Below are 18,573 nucleotides of genomic sequence, written 5' to 3' on the forward strand. Positions count from 1 at the left end.
TCTGCATAATACACACTTTCCATGAATCTTTGAAGAAGCATTTAAGAAGCATTTATCTGTAACATTTTAGCAGGGTAAATAATTGGATCACATTGGTTTGGTGGCAGAATTTTTAAAAATGAAATCTTTTGTCTAGATATGACCATATCTGGAGAAAAATTAAAATTACCTCTTCCTATTTTAAACCAAAACTCTTTTATTGTTAATATTCAGGAGTTATGTTAAAGCAAAATTACATTTGTTGAAGTAAATATTAAAGGAAAAACTACAAACATACTTCAGTCAAGAAAAAATATGGAAAACTAACAATACCAGCATTTCTGAATAAGAATGATATATGGTGGAAATGAGTAAGCAGTAAAAACCAAAACATATGACTTTCCAAGTTTATGAGCAAGTCTTTTTGGAAATGAGTACTATTTTTAAATAGTTTGGTATTTCATTCATTTTATCAAGTGATAGAATTTTTTAAAGGTAATTTAATACCAACTTTTAAAATTTATACAGAATAACATATATCAGTTCTATGATTTTCTTCCAAAATAGAAGCTAAATTTGCCAAATTCAGCCTATATACAATGAAGGGACAATAAGTTATAACCAGACCTCCCTTGCTTTTATGATTTTTGAAACTTAGTCACTGTGTCTGAAATATGGAAAAAAAAACAGTTTGATTTATTTCCACCTGTATTTATTCCTTTTCCTATGGTCCTGAGCTCTATTCAAATGAGAATTTTAGTAGAAAATGAAAATAAGACAAACTCACACCTTTCACACTGGATGCATTCTTGTGATGGCATTGTAACAATAATACTTTATGAACTTTTTCTTACTAATCCTTTCATGTTAAGAGTATCTTTGAGTCTCAGTAGAAATAAAGAGTACAAATACTTGATCTGAAGAGTAAAATGTGTTTTATTATAGAATTGAGGTGATTAACTTTATACTTTTTCATATTTTTTAGCCCATCACTAAATATTGTTCTATTATCTCTCCCTCTCCATTTTAGGGGAAAAGCTCATGCGATTCAGTTACCCAGATATTCATTTTGATATGAACTTAACATATGAGAAGGAGGCTGAGCTGATGCAGTCTCATATGATGGACCAAGCCATCAACAATGCAATCACCTACCTTGGAGCTGAGGCCCTTCACCCTCTGATGCAGCACCCGCCAAGCACAATCGCTGAGGTGGCCCCGGTTATAAGCTCAGCTTATTCTCAGGTCTATCATCCAAATAGGATAGAAAGACCCATTAGCAGGGAAACCTCTGATAGTCATGAAAACAACATGGATGGCCCTATCTCTCTCATCAGACCAAAGAGTCGACCCCAGGAAAGAGAGGCCTCTCCCAGCAATAGCTGCCTGGATTCTACTGACTCAGAAAGCAGCCATGATGACCACCAGTCCTACCAAGGAAACCCTGCCTTAAATCCCAAGAGGAAACAAAGCCCAGCTTACATGAAGGAGGATGTCAAGGCTTTGGACACCACCAAGGTTCCTAAGGGCTCTCTGAAGGACATCTACAAGGTCTTCAATGGAGAAGGAGAACAGATCAGGGCCTTCAAGTGCGAGCACTGCCGAGTCCTTTTCCTAGACCATGTCATGTACACCATTCACATGGGTTGCCATGGCTACCGGGACCCACTGGAATGCAACATCTGTGGCTACAGAAGCCAGGACCGTTATGAGTTTTCATCACACATTGTTCGAGGGGAGCACACATTCCACTAGGCCTTTTCATTCCAAAGGGACCCCTATGAAGTAAAGAACTGCACATGAAGAAATACTGCACTTACAATCCCACCTCCCCTCCGATGTTGACATACCTTTTTTAAGAAAGATTATTACTGTCAATAATTTTATTTTGTGGACACAATGTCATTTGCTCTGCCTAATTAAAGTAAGGAAGAAACAGAAGAGAGAAGGGATGGGAATATTGTTTCTTGATATCTTGGCTTGTTTATTTGGTGGGAATTTAAAGCAGTTCATTTCTGCCACACACAGATGTAAGGCATATCATGCTTTGAAACAAAATCATTTGATGCAGATAGATTTACCTAAGAGATTCTAATTTGCCACTGATATCCAAGGATTATGATTGGAGGCAAGGAGTTTTCTGGATAGAACTTTGGCAGTTTAAAATGGTATAAGTAACTATACTCTGCAAAGAATTTGTTTCAAAATGTAAACCGATTTTTTTGTTCTTTAGAAATCATGGAACACAGACATGTTGTTGTTATTTTTCAGTGATAACTCCTAGAATGCATTGAGTTCTTGTGGGTTCTATGTTTACTTACCCTATGGAATTTATAATTCAGTATGTTTTACATTGTACCATACAGCAAAACTTTTAAACTACAGGTAGTTACACCTACAACATATCTGAGGTCCTCTGATCTTATTTTTCTAAACTTAAGCACTGTTTTCCATAGTTTTGATGACTGGCATTTTATAGACACCCTGGCAGCCTTACTTTTAACACCTTTAACGAATAGTATTTTTATGTAGTTTTCAGAATAACATATGGTCTAAGAGTGAATAAGAGACAGTCAATAATTTCCAGAAGGGACTCTACTTTTCATAAATTGGGGAGTTTAAAAAATTGTGATGTGATGGCAGCATAGTATATGTGTTTGTTTCTTAAAGTGTGCTTACAATTGTCACTTTATCAGCATTTAATCAGTGTTAACCAGTCAGCAGAAAAATGTAATTAGGTTAACAGTAGGGGTGGGGTGGGGGAGAAACCCACTTAGAAATCCCTTTTCTGGTATTTCTCTTTTCACTGTTTTTTTCAAGCTGTGACCACCCAGTGTTCTCTCCATAGTTCGTTCATCTTTTACTCTTGGAGTGGAAGATCTTAAAAATCTTGCTGTAGGCTGTTTCTTTCCAAATCTCCTCAGAGCAATTGCTAATTTGACCTGAATGTGGTGACTTGAACCCTTCCAAGGTCATTGAACTAGGGCTATTTATGCTAGTATTTCTTCAATAATAATATTTACTACTGCTGCTGCAAAAGCAAGGGAACTTCTTTGTAACCTGTAAAGTGGACAACAGATCAGACAGACACACAACAAAGTTCTTTCACCTTTCATCAACTCTAGAACTTGGCAGAACCCCGAAGCAAAGGTCCTAGTTTTTCTGTTTTAAAAATATTCAGCTCTATAAGTCCTTGTCAGAAATGAATACTCAGTACCTTAATACCAAATTTCCCTTTCCTCAATCCATACATGATATATGTTGTCATATTTCATGTACAGCTTTTAACTTCGTTTCCATGGGTGCTTTGTGTTTTCTTTGCAGTCCAGCATCATTAGAGGAGGGCAGAACTGATTAATACTGATTCGAGTAATTTTGGGGAACACACTTGGAAGGCAGTACTTGTGTTTGGAAGGACAGGCCTGGCCATCAATGAGTTATTTGATAACTATCTGTGAATACAGGAATTCTGTGGAATAGTTAAAAACTGCTCTAACAGACCACTAAATAGAATGCTAAAATGATGTTTCTTACTCCAGTGTCATAAGAACAGGGAATAGTGGAAAGAGAAGCAAGTTAGGCCCCAAAAACTGCTCTTAACTCATTTTTCTAGTTTACCATTTGCTTATTTACACAACTTTTAAGCACTAACACAGCCTGAACTAGGTAAAAATGGTTACAATGCAGCTCTCTTTTACTAGTCCTGATGGTAATTACTGTTGGAGAAATCTCCAGACTCTTCTTTCAAATTTAAGAGAATGCACCAAAACAGAGGTGTATAGAATGTCAACTGTTCCTTTTTTTTTCCCCCTGAATGCCTTGGTGCATTGTGAACACACAATTGATTCAAAGGTAAAACACGGTTTTGAGACTCCTTTTCCCCCACCTCCCTGAACGTCTCCCCAGTAATAATTAGAATGCTATTTTTTTTTCCTTTTGGATAAGGTAAACAGTTCTAACATTTATGATTTTATGTTTTATAGCAGTTTAGGGAAACATATGAGTGCTAGTCAGTATGTTCATAATGTTGGCTGTGTGTGAATTTCTGCTGGCAGCATCTTTGAATTTTCTGCCTGTTTAATTTTGTTTTCAGTATATGAACAATCATGTACCTACCTGCCCTGGGATGAAACTGAATTTAGGTGGCCCTAGAAGTTGTGTAGTTCCCAAGTGAAGACAGTACTAATGCACTCTCCTTTTCTCTGATTTCATCTTTTTGAGAAATTTATTTTACTGGAAAGAGTTAATAGTTATGAAAGTATATTTGCTACAAGTGTATACTTGTATTTTCTAAGCTTCATGACTTGAGGAATAGAAAGAAGTGTGGTAAGGAAAATTGGGACAAGGTCGATTCAAATTTCTAGGTTAGAAAGAATTTTTGTGGACATAGTGCTTTCTGAGAAACTCTGGATGGCTGTATTTTCTTGCTTCACAAAAGGAAATATGCAACATGGTAAACCTAAAAATAAATGTGAGGGTCAGACACCAAATAAATCAACTTTTACATAACAGTTGTATGCCCAGTTTATCTAGGTGAGATTTCACATTACAGGAAGTATTTGAGAAACATGAAAATGGGTTACTCAGTATATTTTCTAGTCTGGCAAAAAGAAAAAAAAAAATTAAATTTCATCACATTGTTTTGCCCTAATTTTGCCCAGAATTTTATCTCCAGCTTGTGTTGGAGAGGCATGTTGCCTCTAATAGTAATTAATCCGTTGTAAAAAAAAAAAAAAAAAAAAAAAAAATTTTAACTGGGCTTTTCAAAACAGTGTAAGTGACTAGTAGGCAGACTGACAAGGATTTCAAGTTGAAGAAACATTCCATTAGGAATTTTCTAGGGGGGACAAAATTGAAGAATGAGAGACTAGTATTAGATTTGGCTACAAAGTAGGAAGTTATTCTCCTACATATCTACAGGCAGTTATATGTGTGAATCATAGTTTATGTGTCTGTGTGTCACATACATTCTCTTAAAGCAATTAGAGTGATCAGCTATGTTGTAAGAGTTAAAATTGTAGTTAATGCCTGAGCATTTAGGTGGGTTCACTTTACCAGGCTGTATTAAGAAATATTAAGGAAGTTACTGGTATGCCTTTAGGACTAGTGGCAACTACTAAACCTTGGGTATTGTTATTTACTTCTAGAACAAAATGAAACAATGGAAACAAAGATTAAAAACTGATTGATATAAATTTAAAGAAATATAAATTCCTTGTGGACTAGGAAGAAAATATAGAATAGTTTTACTTGTTGGCAAATAGAGAAATACAAGACTATTTTAGTGATCTTGATAATTTTTTGTTTGTGTTTTTGTGCCTCAGCTGTATACCTCACAAACCATCAGATCTTTATGGTATTTTATAAATGCTTAATAAAATTTCCATCAAAGTATTTCAATGAAAATCAAGTTTTAATTTTTTTTTCCAAAACTTATTTCATCTTTTCTCTGAAATGATTTCTTATGGTGGAAAAAGAGCAGAAGAGGCAGCAAAAATGCAAACAAAAAACTGTACCATTAATTTTAGGTCAGCACTGACACTGGAAGATGTACTGGTTCCTCTTTTTTATTTTTTTTTTAACTTTGGATTAGTCATTTTACAGAAAGGGATAAGTAACATTCGTGCTCATTTTCATTTATATTTTATATATTATAAGTACTAAGTATATGAAGATTATTCTAAAACAAAATTCCCCAAATCCAAAAGAAAAAAAAAAAAGTGTGGGGCCAGGGGTGAAATTGAAGCTTGTATATATGAAAGTTATGTTAGAATATTTTTAATTCTCCAGTTTCTGCAAAATAATTAAAATATACAGTAACTGGTCTCTTAAAATCTTGGATTTAATGTATTAAATACGTATAAAAAGTTTTTATATTGGTGCCTTTTTAAAATGCATTGAGAGTGTTGGTTAGCTGTTGTAGCTCTACAACACTTTTATTGTGTATTTTTAAAAATCACTTAAAATTGAGTACTATAGAATTCATCTTTGTGTTCTTATGGCAAAACTGTTAAAGCGATTTCCAATACAGAAACTTTCAGCTTGGCTGTTCAAAGGAAATCTTGAAACCAGATTTTAATACCTTTTTAAGTTTGATAGTATTTCTGAATACCATTACAAGAAAATGCAGGTAAAATATAAGGTACAGTGAAATTTTAGCTGTGAACTTAATTATGGTACATATTTTCATTTTGTTTTAAGGAAAAATAAGTTCTGTATCACACAAGGATTTATTAGTGGAATTTTTGGTCAATAAAATACAGTATTGTCTGGGATTTTCATCTCCAGACTAGAGTTTTTCTAGTCCTGGAACCTCTATCATGTAATCTATTAATGTTTCATGGAACAATGTAAAAAAAAACAATAATCCTTGAACAAAACAAAATGAACAGTCATATCACATTGCTATTCTCCAAAGCAAAATCTCACATGGTTTCGTACCATGATTGTGTATTACTTGCGATGGATGTGTTAGGATATGACAGCTTTTTTAAAAATGAGCTGCTTGTTCTACAAAGCAAATGTCCTGTGACCAAGAAGCTGTGATATGCTAGTGTTTCTATCATAGTGTATTGCTAGGCCAAAAATGATACCTTGAATATTTTTACATTATTGCAGAAACCTAAAATTTTGGAATCTCCATAATGTTTTTATGTAACATTCTATTTCTAGCTTTTTAGTTTTATCTTGCTGTACTGTAAGTTTGTGAATATTTTTCACGTGCACTCTTAGAAATAAGTTCATAATTCTGTTGTTGGGGTTTTTCTCCCATAACATTGCATTTGTATATTTTCTGTATAAATTGGTTGTGAATTAACCCTTGTCCCATACTCAAGAGTGGTACATGAATGACTAGTTTTTTAAGATATCCTTTTTATTGTGAATAAAATATAAAATTCAGAGGCCCTCTGCTAAGCCACATAAAGCTCAGCATATAACTTCATATAGGTACAAATAAGCCAGTGTGCCGTGAACAGGGCCCTCAGCTTACCTCAAGTGACATACAGTAAGAAAAGCTTCTTGAACGGGTGGAGGTCACTGAATCCCCTACTATGCACTTATCAGGACTTTAATTTCCTAGAAATGGATTTTTTACAAAATGAATACACTGTAACAAGGGAAAAAATCTGGGTTTTGGTTTTTGTTGTATATTCTTGGGCTTTTTTTAAGTAGTTCAAATTCTGAAACAGTGATTAGAAAAAATTTGTCAGGCACTCTCAGATTTTGAACAAAGGTCACTTCCCCTTGTATGTAAACAAATCTCTCTGTTGTCGCTTCCTAAATTTTGTAAATTCTGCCCCTACCTCTCTCTCTTCTGTCAGTCTCTCATAAATGTCTCTGGATGTCTTTATCTCACCTCCTCCCACTAGTTTGAAGGTTAGGTCAACTCTAATTTCCAATTCATTCATTTCTTATGTCTTAATTTTTTGTTTGTGATTGTTGTTGGCTGTGTAATCTGCTGACATATTTTTATACTCAAGTGTAATTTTATATTAAAAAGAGAAGTGGTTGGATTAAAAATAATAAGCTATATAACCCACACGTGACTTTCACTTTCCAACATTAGGTACTAAATTATGAATCCAGAGGTTATATGAACCTATTATGGTATTTTTGCCTTCCTTTTTGTGGGATTTGCATTCTGGTTTGGCTTTCTTCTGAAAATGTTTGGCATGAGTGATTAGATGATCTTTTTTTGGAAGTATTTTAAAAGACGTTAAAGTTGTAAAGCAAAGAGTCTTAATTTTCTCCCCACTGGAGAAAAATGCTTTAACATTACTGTAAATTATTCCAGGTTTGGAGGGGGTCTCCAGGCCACCTATTTGCTCTTAATAGTTGGACCTTTTAGACCATTTGTTATTTGCAACCCCAGAGTGATTGTTTCTACTATTAAGTTTAAAAGATACTATTTTCTTTCTGTACAAGTGCAATACCCCCCTTAAAGTCTTAAAACTATGGTGATTTTTTTTTTCTTTTCTGACCTACTCTTTAGCTAATGACAAAAGGAAACTCTTTCAGATCATAGGATGTGTGTTAAAGGATACAAGAAGCAAAGTGAAAAACACTCCCCAGTCAAAAGATCAGATATGGAAACCACTGTTCTAATCTCATGGCATCTATTTAGGCTACATTTCCATTGAAATTAGTAAACTTTTGCCTGAGCAATGTGTCCTAAAGTTGAAATTCTTACAGACTGAATTTTCTTAGGCCTTTCGACCAGAGCTCTAAATTAACCTAATATTTAATATTTTTATTTCATTCTCTTTTTGAAAGTGAACTTAAATAAAAGCAAAGCACTTAGCTCAATTTTAAACACATCACTTATTGAAGAAAAATTTTTTTAAAATATTTGGAACTGTCCTGTTTTCATACAAATTTAAGTTAAAAAGTATTTTTCGTATCATACATATTTATATGTAGTGTGCTGGATTTCCTTTTCTATACCTGTACTCCTGTAGTAAAACTGCTGTAATGTAAATACACATTTTGTTAAAAGAGAACATTTCTTTGGCATTTCTTTTAAAGGCAGTTACTGCATTTGTATAGTATGTGTCTTGGCCATTTTAGAATATTTTTCTTTAACAATACCAAAGGTAATTAGACTATTTTAAAGACTAATTGCTTGACAGTTTCTAGGATGTTTTGAGTTTTAGAAGCAAAAAAAAAAAAAATAGGTCAAACCAGTAAACCTCATTTTTTTTCAAACTAATAATTTGGGGAAATAAAAACTATTGTTTAAACAGAAATATATATAAATATATATGTAAAATTAAAATTCCAGACCTTGTATGTCAGGTTCACTCAGTGTAATGTAGTTTTTTTAAGGCTCAAATACTATACCTCAGAAAATGAGGTTTACTATGGAAATATTGAAACAGTCTTTGCAGCCGTGTGACAAGTCACTCTGCTATATACTGATTTGGAGACCTCCACTAAACAGTTTTATCACTGCAGACTAAAATATGGGACTTGTATTTTCTTTGTTTTTAATATGCACACATACATGTTTTGTGCATGTATGTGGGTACTGTGTATGTGTATGAGTGTTGTATATGCATGTGTGAGTGTGTGTCTGTATGTGTGTATAAACTAAAGAAGCTGCAGAAACTTTGTAATACTTTGTGAAAAGGATTATATTATAAAGGTTTGTACTGTCTGAGTGCACAGCTACTGGAATAAATTTAGGGAATCTCAGGAACAAGCATATAATTTGTCCAAGATTTATTTCTTCTCAGAAGTGTAAGTGCAGTTTTTAATTCTGTATATTATTTAATATTTTACCAATAAAATAAACTTCTGACATAAAATATTTGCTATAAAAACTTTCTGGTGAAAATTCTGTACGCAAACACGTTTTCCAAATACAAAACACTAACCCATGGACCAGTAGCAGGCTCATCTCAGTTCCCATCCCCGGTGGGGATGCATCATAGTTCCGGTTGCAGATTTAACACGCGATCTGAGCTGTCTCCCTCATTGCTACGTAGTCCACCAGAACAGAGAAAAAAGTATTCCATGACTTGTTAAAGATGACTGCTCTGCTCTTCAGATAATTGTCCCCGTCAGACAATTGTAAGAGGTATGGAAAGTCATAGCCTATGAGACCTGAGGAGAGAACACTGTGACTTGTTCCACAGTGCACACTTGTAAAAGTGGTCCCAGTAATGGCTGATATCACACTGGGAAGCATTTCTTAGCAGTCAGACCAACAGATCATTAAGGATTAAGTCACAGATTGTCCAACCACAATGTGCTACCACAACACAAGCCACACACTTCTTATTCCTCAGATTTTAAAAGTAGTCTTACCTTTTGCCATGAGAAGTTTGTTCTCTTGCAAACATCTTTATAACCAAAAATGTGAAAGGTCACATATAATTGCAAACTCACTTAAAAAGCTTATTCTCTGTTTAACTCCTGTGTCAGAACAAAGTCCACCATCACATGTGAGACAGCTGTTAGAGCTGGACTTCATCAACATGTATTTACAGAACTTAATGGCTATTTATCACATTCCCTAATATTTTCACTTCCTATTGCTACAAAATGAAAAATATTACAAATGTAAATGAAAAAGTAACCTCCTTGACTGTTTCATAATTCAAAATACTAAGCTAATTTGGGGGGAGAGGATGCAAATGAGGGAAATAACAAGGCAAAAAGAAGAAGAACTGACTAATTTCCTATCTGGTATTAAGTTGATGAAGGATCCCTTCAAGATAAACAAGAAATAGCAAATTCTGGATTATGAGATCAACATAAGCCTTTTTTTTAAATGGACTATTTCTTTGGCAACTAAGAAGAATATAAATAATTGAAATATTTTATGATTTAAAGGTGCTCAAGTCAAAGGACATTTCTTGTGGTTTAAACTACTCAATGAAGGAATTTCTTTTAGCACATCTACCTCCTGCTATAGAGGGTTCTGAGATCAACCCATAAAACTTCCCAAAAAACCTCACTTTTAGTAAATAACTCCACTGAAAGTTACCAGTATGATTTTTGTTCTCACTAGAGGTTCCGACAAGATTAACAACTGATGAACTGAATTTTTCTACTTTTCTCTCTTTAGCACAATATCTGAGGAAGGTACTTCTATGTAAACTTGTCTAACGTGCACATGGGAGAAATTCACAAAAAAAGATAAAGGTGATTATACAAATGAGTAAAGTGGAAAGAGATCCTACAAACTAAGAATATGCTTTATATTTTAGTCTTTTTCTTCTTGTCTTTACTGCTGCTTTATAATCCTGGACTATGTCTTGGCTCAGACCAACTGGTTCTTAACATGAGATTTGTCAAGCAATAGACAAGTCCCCCCAAACAGTAAAAAGAGATACTACCCATGTTAGTCATGAGTTATTTGTTCTAAAAACTAGTAGAGCTGTATGAACCTGATTTTCAGACCAATCGGAATGTCTTAAGAAGTAAGATTTTCTAAGTGCTCCACGAAGAAACGAAGATAAAAAGAAGGTTAAGAGTGTTGAGCTCCACTGGGGAAGAGTCACTGGTGCCCTTTTACCATAAACAGATGGAGCTGGGACCAAAATCAGTGGTCTCCTTTGGTAGCGCTTAGTGATATCCTATGATTGGAAAGCAGGAGAACTTAAGGAAATGGGAACAGAGTCCATATTATATTAATATGTATTTGGGCCAAAGATTTGATTCAGATCTTGCGGCCATAAAAGCTTCAAAGACTCGACCCACAGTCAGAACCTCCAACTCTATCATTCTCAATTCAAAAGCAGAGATGCTGAGACCTGGAACATTTGACAGAGTGATAAAATATCATTGGGAATGGAATGTTCAGTCTGGAAGTTAGGAGTTGTCTTCCCTCCACTTCCTTTCCTATTATTTCCTTCTTTTCCCTGGCTTTTCTCATTGTATAATTAATCTACGTTTGTTTCTGGATCCTGTCTCTTTCCTCCTCATCTTTCCTTCTTCACATCAACCTTCTCTGAGTAAACTGTTTCACCTTTTCTATCTTTCTTCATCACTCACAATTCTGATTAAAATACAACCTGTCAATTACTCATAATTTAATGCAGTCAGAATGTATATGAGTTTTAACCATTCCCCCTTTTTACAAGTACTTTACAAATGAGTACATTTGTTGTTGGCTTTAATTTCCTCTCAAATTTGTCTTATTTTCAATTCATTGGCAAGAAAAAAAGGCTCGACTTGAGTGTGATTTGGTTCACAAGCATCCCAAATCAGTGAACAAGGTAAACCTGGACTCTAATTCCGAGTATTCCAAGGTAAGTTTTATTTTCTAAACCAGTTTTTCTCAGCAAACTTGGTTCACAAAGACAAAGGGTAAATATTACAAAGTAGTATATAAAAATATTTAAGCAGACATAATTTAAAAACAGTGTTTTGATTACTTAAAATTTTAAACAGAATGATCTTAGGTGATCTCATTGGCACATTTGGGAGGGCTGTGAAATGTAGTGTTAAGTAGTAAATAAAAAATAACCCAAAATGAAAATTTTGCCACAGAAATTTTGGAAATGGAGAAATTACCCTGAATTGGTCTCCAGAGACTCCTTCTATAGTTATATGGTTTGGGGGCTTATTACATTTTTTTTTGCAATGGATGGAATTTTTCATCTTTTAAATCACTCTATACACATGCCCCTATTCACTTTCCTTTGCATTGCAGGATGCAATGTTTACTAATTCTACTTTGTTTTCTGACTCCGTTTAAAATCTTCGAGCTGATTCATCATGAATATGTGAATTCATCAGTACTAGAAGCTCTAGCCATGACACCCAAGTGTTTTCAATGATCGAGCTGGTATTTTATTGTATATTCCAAATTCAGTGAGCAGAGTGGGGATGGTGCCTATGCTTCTTAGGTGTTAAAACCTATCTATTATTTTACTCTTCATTCTGCAGGATAAAGCAGTTCCAAGTTTCACTCCAATCCTAACTATCCATTGTGAAGTGAACGATATATTCACCATAAAATCCACCTCATGTTCTCTGCCCTTAGGAACAAAGCATGTGCTCCCATTTGGAATTTCTCGGCTTTGATCTGACAAGTTTGCCCGTCTTCAGGAATGGGTTGCTGTAGTTACGCCCATCATCGAGTTCTCCTTGTCTAACATCTACAATGTGAGTAAGTAACCTAATTTTTTGGCCTTCAATCTATCCTTTGTCCCTCCATCCCATCCTGCTTCTCTTTATTTATTTGCATCAGATTGTAACATACACATATATAACTATCTTTTGATAACATTCAAGGTGGGGGAGGGGAGGAAACTAGGACAGCAACTGACTCATGTTTTTCCAAACTCCTAGCCAAGTTACTTTTTTTTTTTTTTTAAGATTTATTTATTTGAAAGTCAGAGTTACAGAGAGAGAGAAAGAGGAAGAGAGGCAGAGAGAGAGAGAGAGAAAGGAGAGAGAGAGAGACAGAGAGAGAGAGAGAGAGAGAGGCCTTCCGTCCACTGATTTACTTCCCAATTGGCTGCAATGGCTGTAGCTATGCTGATCCTAAGCCAGGAGCCAGGAGTTTCTTCCAGGCCTCCCATGGCGGTGCAGGGGCCCAAAGACTTGGACCATCATCTACTGCTTTCCCAAGCCATAGCAGAGAGCAGCTGGGACTCGAACTAGTGCCCATATAGGATGCCGGCACTGCAGGTGGCCGCTTTACCCGCTAAGCCACAGCACCAGCCCCGCCAAGTTACTTTTTAGTCACTCTAACAAATAGTACTTCAGCTATACTGTCACACTATACATTTCCAAGCTTCAAGTTTAAGCCCAGAATCTTCTGCTTTCTCGTGTAATTTTTCAGAATTTATCTACTTATTTATTCCAGAGAGGGACACACACACACAGAGCACTCCCATCTGCTGGTTCACTCTGCAAATGCCCACAATAGCCAGGACTGGACGGGGCCAGGTTAATGATAAGAATCAGGAACTTAATCCACGTCTCCCAAGTGGGTGGAAGAATCCAATTACCTGAGCCCACCACCGCTGTCTCCCAGGGTCTTCACTTGGTATTCTGGAGTCAGAAGCCAGAGCTGGGTATTGAACCCAAGTTCTCTAAGGCACACAGATATCCTAACTGCTGGGTCACATGCCTGCCCCTTCTGTAATGTTTTGAAAAGTATTATAATAGGTAGGATTATGATCACTTGATCACATAACAAACATGAAAAAGCTCTGCAGCAGACATAAGAGAAAATAACATCTTATTCATGCTGAATTTTTTGGATGAGATATGAAGTGGGTCATTGCCTAATTCTTTCAAAATGATATCATACTATAAATCTGTCCTATGCTATGTTTTCTTAAGTTAAAATTCTAAAATGCACCCCAAATCATCTGCATATAATATGCCGAAGAACATCCTCTCTACCTTAATTATAAACATTTTGTGTTTTTTTTTTTAAATTTCACATAAAATTGTATATATGTATTGGGTACTGTGTAGTTCTTCATTGCATGCATGCATTATATAATGTCCAATCACATAAATATGTATATCAAACATATCTTTTCAATGAAAACATCCAAAAAATCCTAGCCTGGTTATTCTGAAGAGTGCTGCAATAAACATAGGATCACATATGGCTTTCATTTCTCTTGGATATATAACCAGGAGTGGGACTGCTGGATTGGGGAACCTCTCTGCTCTCTTCCCTAACAGCTATTCTAATTTACATCCTCACCAACAGCGTGCAAGGATTTCTTTTTCTCCACCTTCTTGCCAATGCTTGTTATCTTTGGTATTTTTGACAATAACCGATCTTACTGCAGTGAGGTAACATCTCATTATTGTTTTGATTTAGATTTCTCTGATGATTAGTGATACTGAGCTTTTTTTTCATATACCTGTTGGCCATTTTTATGTCTTCATCTAAAAACATCTGTTTGGATCTAGTGCCCATGTTTTAATTGCATTATTTGTGGAGTGTTTTTCTATTTGTTACTGAGTTGCTTCAGTTCTTTATATATTCTGGATATTAACACCTTGTCAGATGTATATCTTGCAAGTATGTTCTCTCATTCTTCAGGTTGTCTCTTCACTTTGTTTCCTTTGCTATGCAAAAGCTCTTTAGTTTGATGAAATCCCATTTGTCTATTATTGCTTTTATTTCCTGTGCTTTTGGGGTCTGATCTGGAAAATTCTTGCACATCTCAATGTCCTGATGTGTTTCCCCCTAATATTTCTGAAGTTTCAGGTCTCACGTTTAGGTTAACTTTGAGCTGATTTTTGTAAATGGTGAGAAATAGGAGTGTAGATTCAGTCTCCTAAATGCACATGCACAAATTTTCCAGCACCAATTACTAACAAGGCTATTCTTTTCCCAACCATCTTCTTAGCACCTTTGTCAAAAATCATTTGGCTGTAGATGCAAGAGTTTTACTTCCACGGTCTATTCTATTTCATTGGTCTATGGATCTGTTTTTATGCCAATACCATGCTATTACTATAGTTTTGTGATATATTTTAAAGCCAGGTAGTGTAATGCCTCCTGCTTTGTTCTTTTTGCTTAAGATCACTTTGGCTATTTGGAGTCTTTTGTGGTTCCTTGCAAATTTTTATAGTCTTTTTTTTCTCGAGTTGTATGAAAAATGTCACTGTGATTTTGATAGAGATTACACTGAATCTGTACACTGTGTAGGATAGAATGCACATTTTAATGATATTGATTCTTCCAATCCCTGAATGTGAGATGCCTTCCCATTTCTTTGTGTTCTCTTCAATTTCTTTTATCAGTGATTTATAGTTTTCATTGTAGAGTTCTTTCACATTTTTGGTTAGTTTTATTCCCAAGTATTTTCCTTTTATATGTTGGATATGAGATTGGTTTCTTGATTTCTTTTTCAGATAATTCACTATTGGTGTATAACAACACTACTAATTTTTGTATGGTAACTTCATATCCTGTAATTAATATTCTTTATTATTAGTTCTAATCGCTTTTTGGCGGAATCTTCAGAGCTTTCTGTATATAAATGTTTTAATCAAAAGGGATAATGATCTAATGCCTTTTCTGTGTCTATTGAGATAATCATATGGTTTTTGTCCTTCATTGTGTTGATGCTCCATATCACATTTGTTGATTTGCATCCTGCATCCCTGGGATGAATCCCACTTGGTCATGGAGAATGATCTTTTAATGTGCTGTTGGATTCAGTTTGCTAGTATTTTGTTGATGATTGTTGCATCTGTGTTCATCAAGGATATTGTCCTGTAGCTTTCTTTTGATGTTGTGTCCTTGCCTGGTTTGGTATCAGGGTAATATTGGTCTCATAGAATGAATTTGGAAGAATTCCCAGTTGTTTAATCTTCTACTTCTTTGAAATAATTTAAGATTGCTGCTGTTGTGGCACAGCAGGTTAAGCCACTGTTTGTATCCTGTGGGTGCTGATTGGAGTCCATATTGCTCCACTTCCTATCCAGCTTCCTACTAACAAGCCTGGGAATGCAGCAGATGGCACAGGTGCTTTGGTCTCTGCCACTCACATGGGAGACATAGAAAAAGCTGCTGATTTCAGCTTGGCCCATCCTTAGACAGTGTGGCCATTTAGGGGGGTGAACCAGCATGTGGAAGGTCTGTCTCTCGCTCCATGTCTGTAATTCTGCCTTCCAAATAAATAAATGAATGAATCTTTGGAGGAAAAAAGGATTGGTGTTAATTCTTTAAAAGTTGTGAAGAATTCAGCAAAGGAAAGCCATCTGGTTCTGGCCTTTTCTTGGATCAGAAAGTTTTTTATTATTGATTTAATCTTGACTTGATATTGATCTGTTTAGGTATTCTATTTTCTCATTATTCAGTCGGTAAGATTTATGTGTCCACAAATTTTTCCATTTCTTCTAGGTTACCAAGTTTATTGCAATATAGTTGAGAGACCCGCTATCATATTTAATATGATGATTTCTCTTGAGTTTAATCAAATGCTCATTTTTGCTAACAATTTTTGAATTTTAATTTATTGTGATGCCACTTCACAATAGTTTGATATGGTGTGATGACTTGGGGGCTAGGTAAAAATTTACTAAGAGATCATTCCATCAACATGGATTATCTTAATTATGTGGGTTTTTAAAATGAGCAATCTGCCATAAGTATGTTAGAATACTCTATACTTAAATTAGTTATATTATGCTCCTATATCTGACTCACATAAAACATGGCAAGATTTTCTCAGTATTTTTAAAAGCGATTAAGAACTCCCAGATACTAACAAGATAGTGAGGGGTTTAAGTATTCTGTTCCATGATTATATGACTTATATTAAAATATGAGTAGACCTTGCCAGCCACATTTGCAATGTGTGTATAACCCAAGTACAATCGTTAGTCACCACATGGAATTATATAAGTAGCTTTTGGTAATACTAGTGTCCAAAAGTAACTCAGCACATCCAAGTCTCATGTGTTAGTAGTAGCAATCTGTCAGCCTGCTATTGGAGAGCAGAGGTCACACATAACAATAAACCACAGGGTTAATGAACACTATTATAATGTTTTCATTTGTTGCATTTTAAATCTGTAGACTCTCTGGTTTATATTTATCTTCTTTCTGTTCTTTAGTTCTTTGGAGGCTGGCTTATAAAAAGCACTTGTATTTCTCAGAAGTAAAACCTTTTTCTCCTTATCTTTAATTAAGACTTATTTCACTCTTTTAGAATGTAAAATGCAATTGCAGTCATCTAGGAGACTTGTCCAAGTACCTGCTTTGCCCTTCTACATTTGTTTTGGTCTGTCAGGTATGAATTCATTCCATTTGTCCAGACTGCAGTGGTAGAACTCCACAATAAAACTAATGTTTTATTACAAGGAGAAACAAGGAGAGCTATGTCACTGACTGTGAGTGACAGTAAGAGTGAATGACTTACCCACCTCATTTATTACTATGTACAAAGCAGGCCTGATTTATATGTAGCAACACCTAATTCACGAACCACTGAGGTATTTTGATAAATGCATAATGGATCTAAGTATGGAAAGATATCATTGATCATTTTATTGAGTAGTACTAAACAAAGTATCTAGAAGTTATGAGAGAATATACACCTTCTAAAACCCAAATTTAAACCTAAATTTAAACTAATTTTAATGTAAATCCAAGGTGAAAGGAATGAAATGCTACCATTTCAAGATGTGAAGTGTATTTCTTATTTTTTCTTTGGAGAACCCTGAAATAGCTACTTGGTATATTGTCCTCGAGGAAGAGGGAAATAAAAAGACAACAAATAGGGAACAGCATATGTTTTCATTCTAGGATTCTGGTCCTCTGAACTTTATTCATTGAGCTATTTTTGGCAATGTCACTTTGTGTCCTTGGAGAAATTTAAGCAAATGTCTACAGAGTTCACCCTCTAGGCAGAGATTTTAACAGGGTAAACATGTAGCTGAAATAGTTGCCAACATTAAATTTAAGTCTATTGGAGCTCTGCTCCTTTTTTTTTTTTTTTTTTTTTTTTTTTTTTTTTTTTTGACAGGCAGAGTGGACAGTGAGAGAGAGAGAGAGAGAGAAAGGTCTTCCTTTGCCGTTGGTTCACCCTCCAATGGCCGCCGCGGCCAGCGCGCTGCGGCCGGCGCACCGCGCTGATCCGATGGCAGGAGCCAGGAGCCAGGAGCCAGGTGCTTCTCCTGGTCTCCCATGGGGTGCAGGGCCCAAGCACCTGGGCCATCCTCCACTGCACTCCCGGGCCTCAGCAGAGAGCTGGCCTGGGAGAGGGGCAACCGGGACAGAATCCGGCGCCCCGACCGGGACTAGAACCCGGTGTGCCGGCGCCGCTAGGCGGAGGATTAGCCTAGTGAGCTGCGGCGCCGGCCCATCTGCTCCTTTTTTTTCCTATACTATCTCTTCCTTTGTGCACTGAAAAATATCATCTAAAATTTAGCTGCTTGCAATCCAATTCCATAGGGAGTTCACTCACTTAGTACTTCCAATGTGCTAATGTGGGTGCTTTCAACATGATGTTGAGTAGGACACAATTCTTGTACTCAAAGAAATTAAATCTTACAATGTGGAAGGAAAGAGTTAGGTGCGATAAAATATGATATTGTTACATATATAAAAGTAATATGCTATGAAAACACATGGAAACAAACCTAATGTAGCCT

At 35.6% G+C, this 18,573-nt stretch overlaps 1 protein-coding gene across 35 annotated transcripts in view; it reads left to right on the plus strand.

Annotated features, from left to right (window-relative positions):
* IKZF2 (IKAROS family zinc finger 2) overlaps positions 1–9,302 on the plus strand; it is a 171,083-nt gene extending 161,781 nt beyond the window's left edge. For 17 of the 35 annotated variants that reach the window (XM_051849149.3, XM_051849145.3, XM_070070236.2 and 14 more), the window contains one exon: positions 1,010–9,185. In XM_051849149.3, the coding sequence (XP_051705109.1) occupies positions 1,010–1,734 (725 nt within the window). In that variant the 3' untranslated portion in view covers positions 1,735–9,185. Of the gene's footprint in view, positions 1–1,009 lie in introns of all 35 variants that reach the window. The other 18 variants (XM_070070249.2, XM_070070247.2, XM_089328997.1 and 15 more) reach the window with 2 other exon arrangements.
* The last annotated feature ends 9,271 nt before the right edge of the window (positions 9,303–18,573 follow it).

The sequence above is a fragment of the Oryctolagus cuniculus genome, chromosome 3, assembly GCF_051225735.1.
Source record: "Oryctolagus cuniculus isolate XC-2025 breed Fujian yellow rabbit chromosome 3, ASM5122573v1, whole genome shotgun sequence".
Lineage (NCBI taxonomy): Eukaryota > Metazoa > Chordata > Mammalia > Lagomorpha > Leporidae > Oryctolagus > Oryctolagus cuniculus.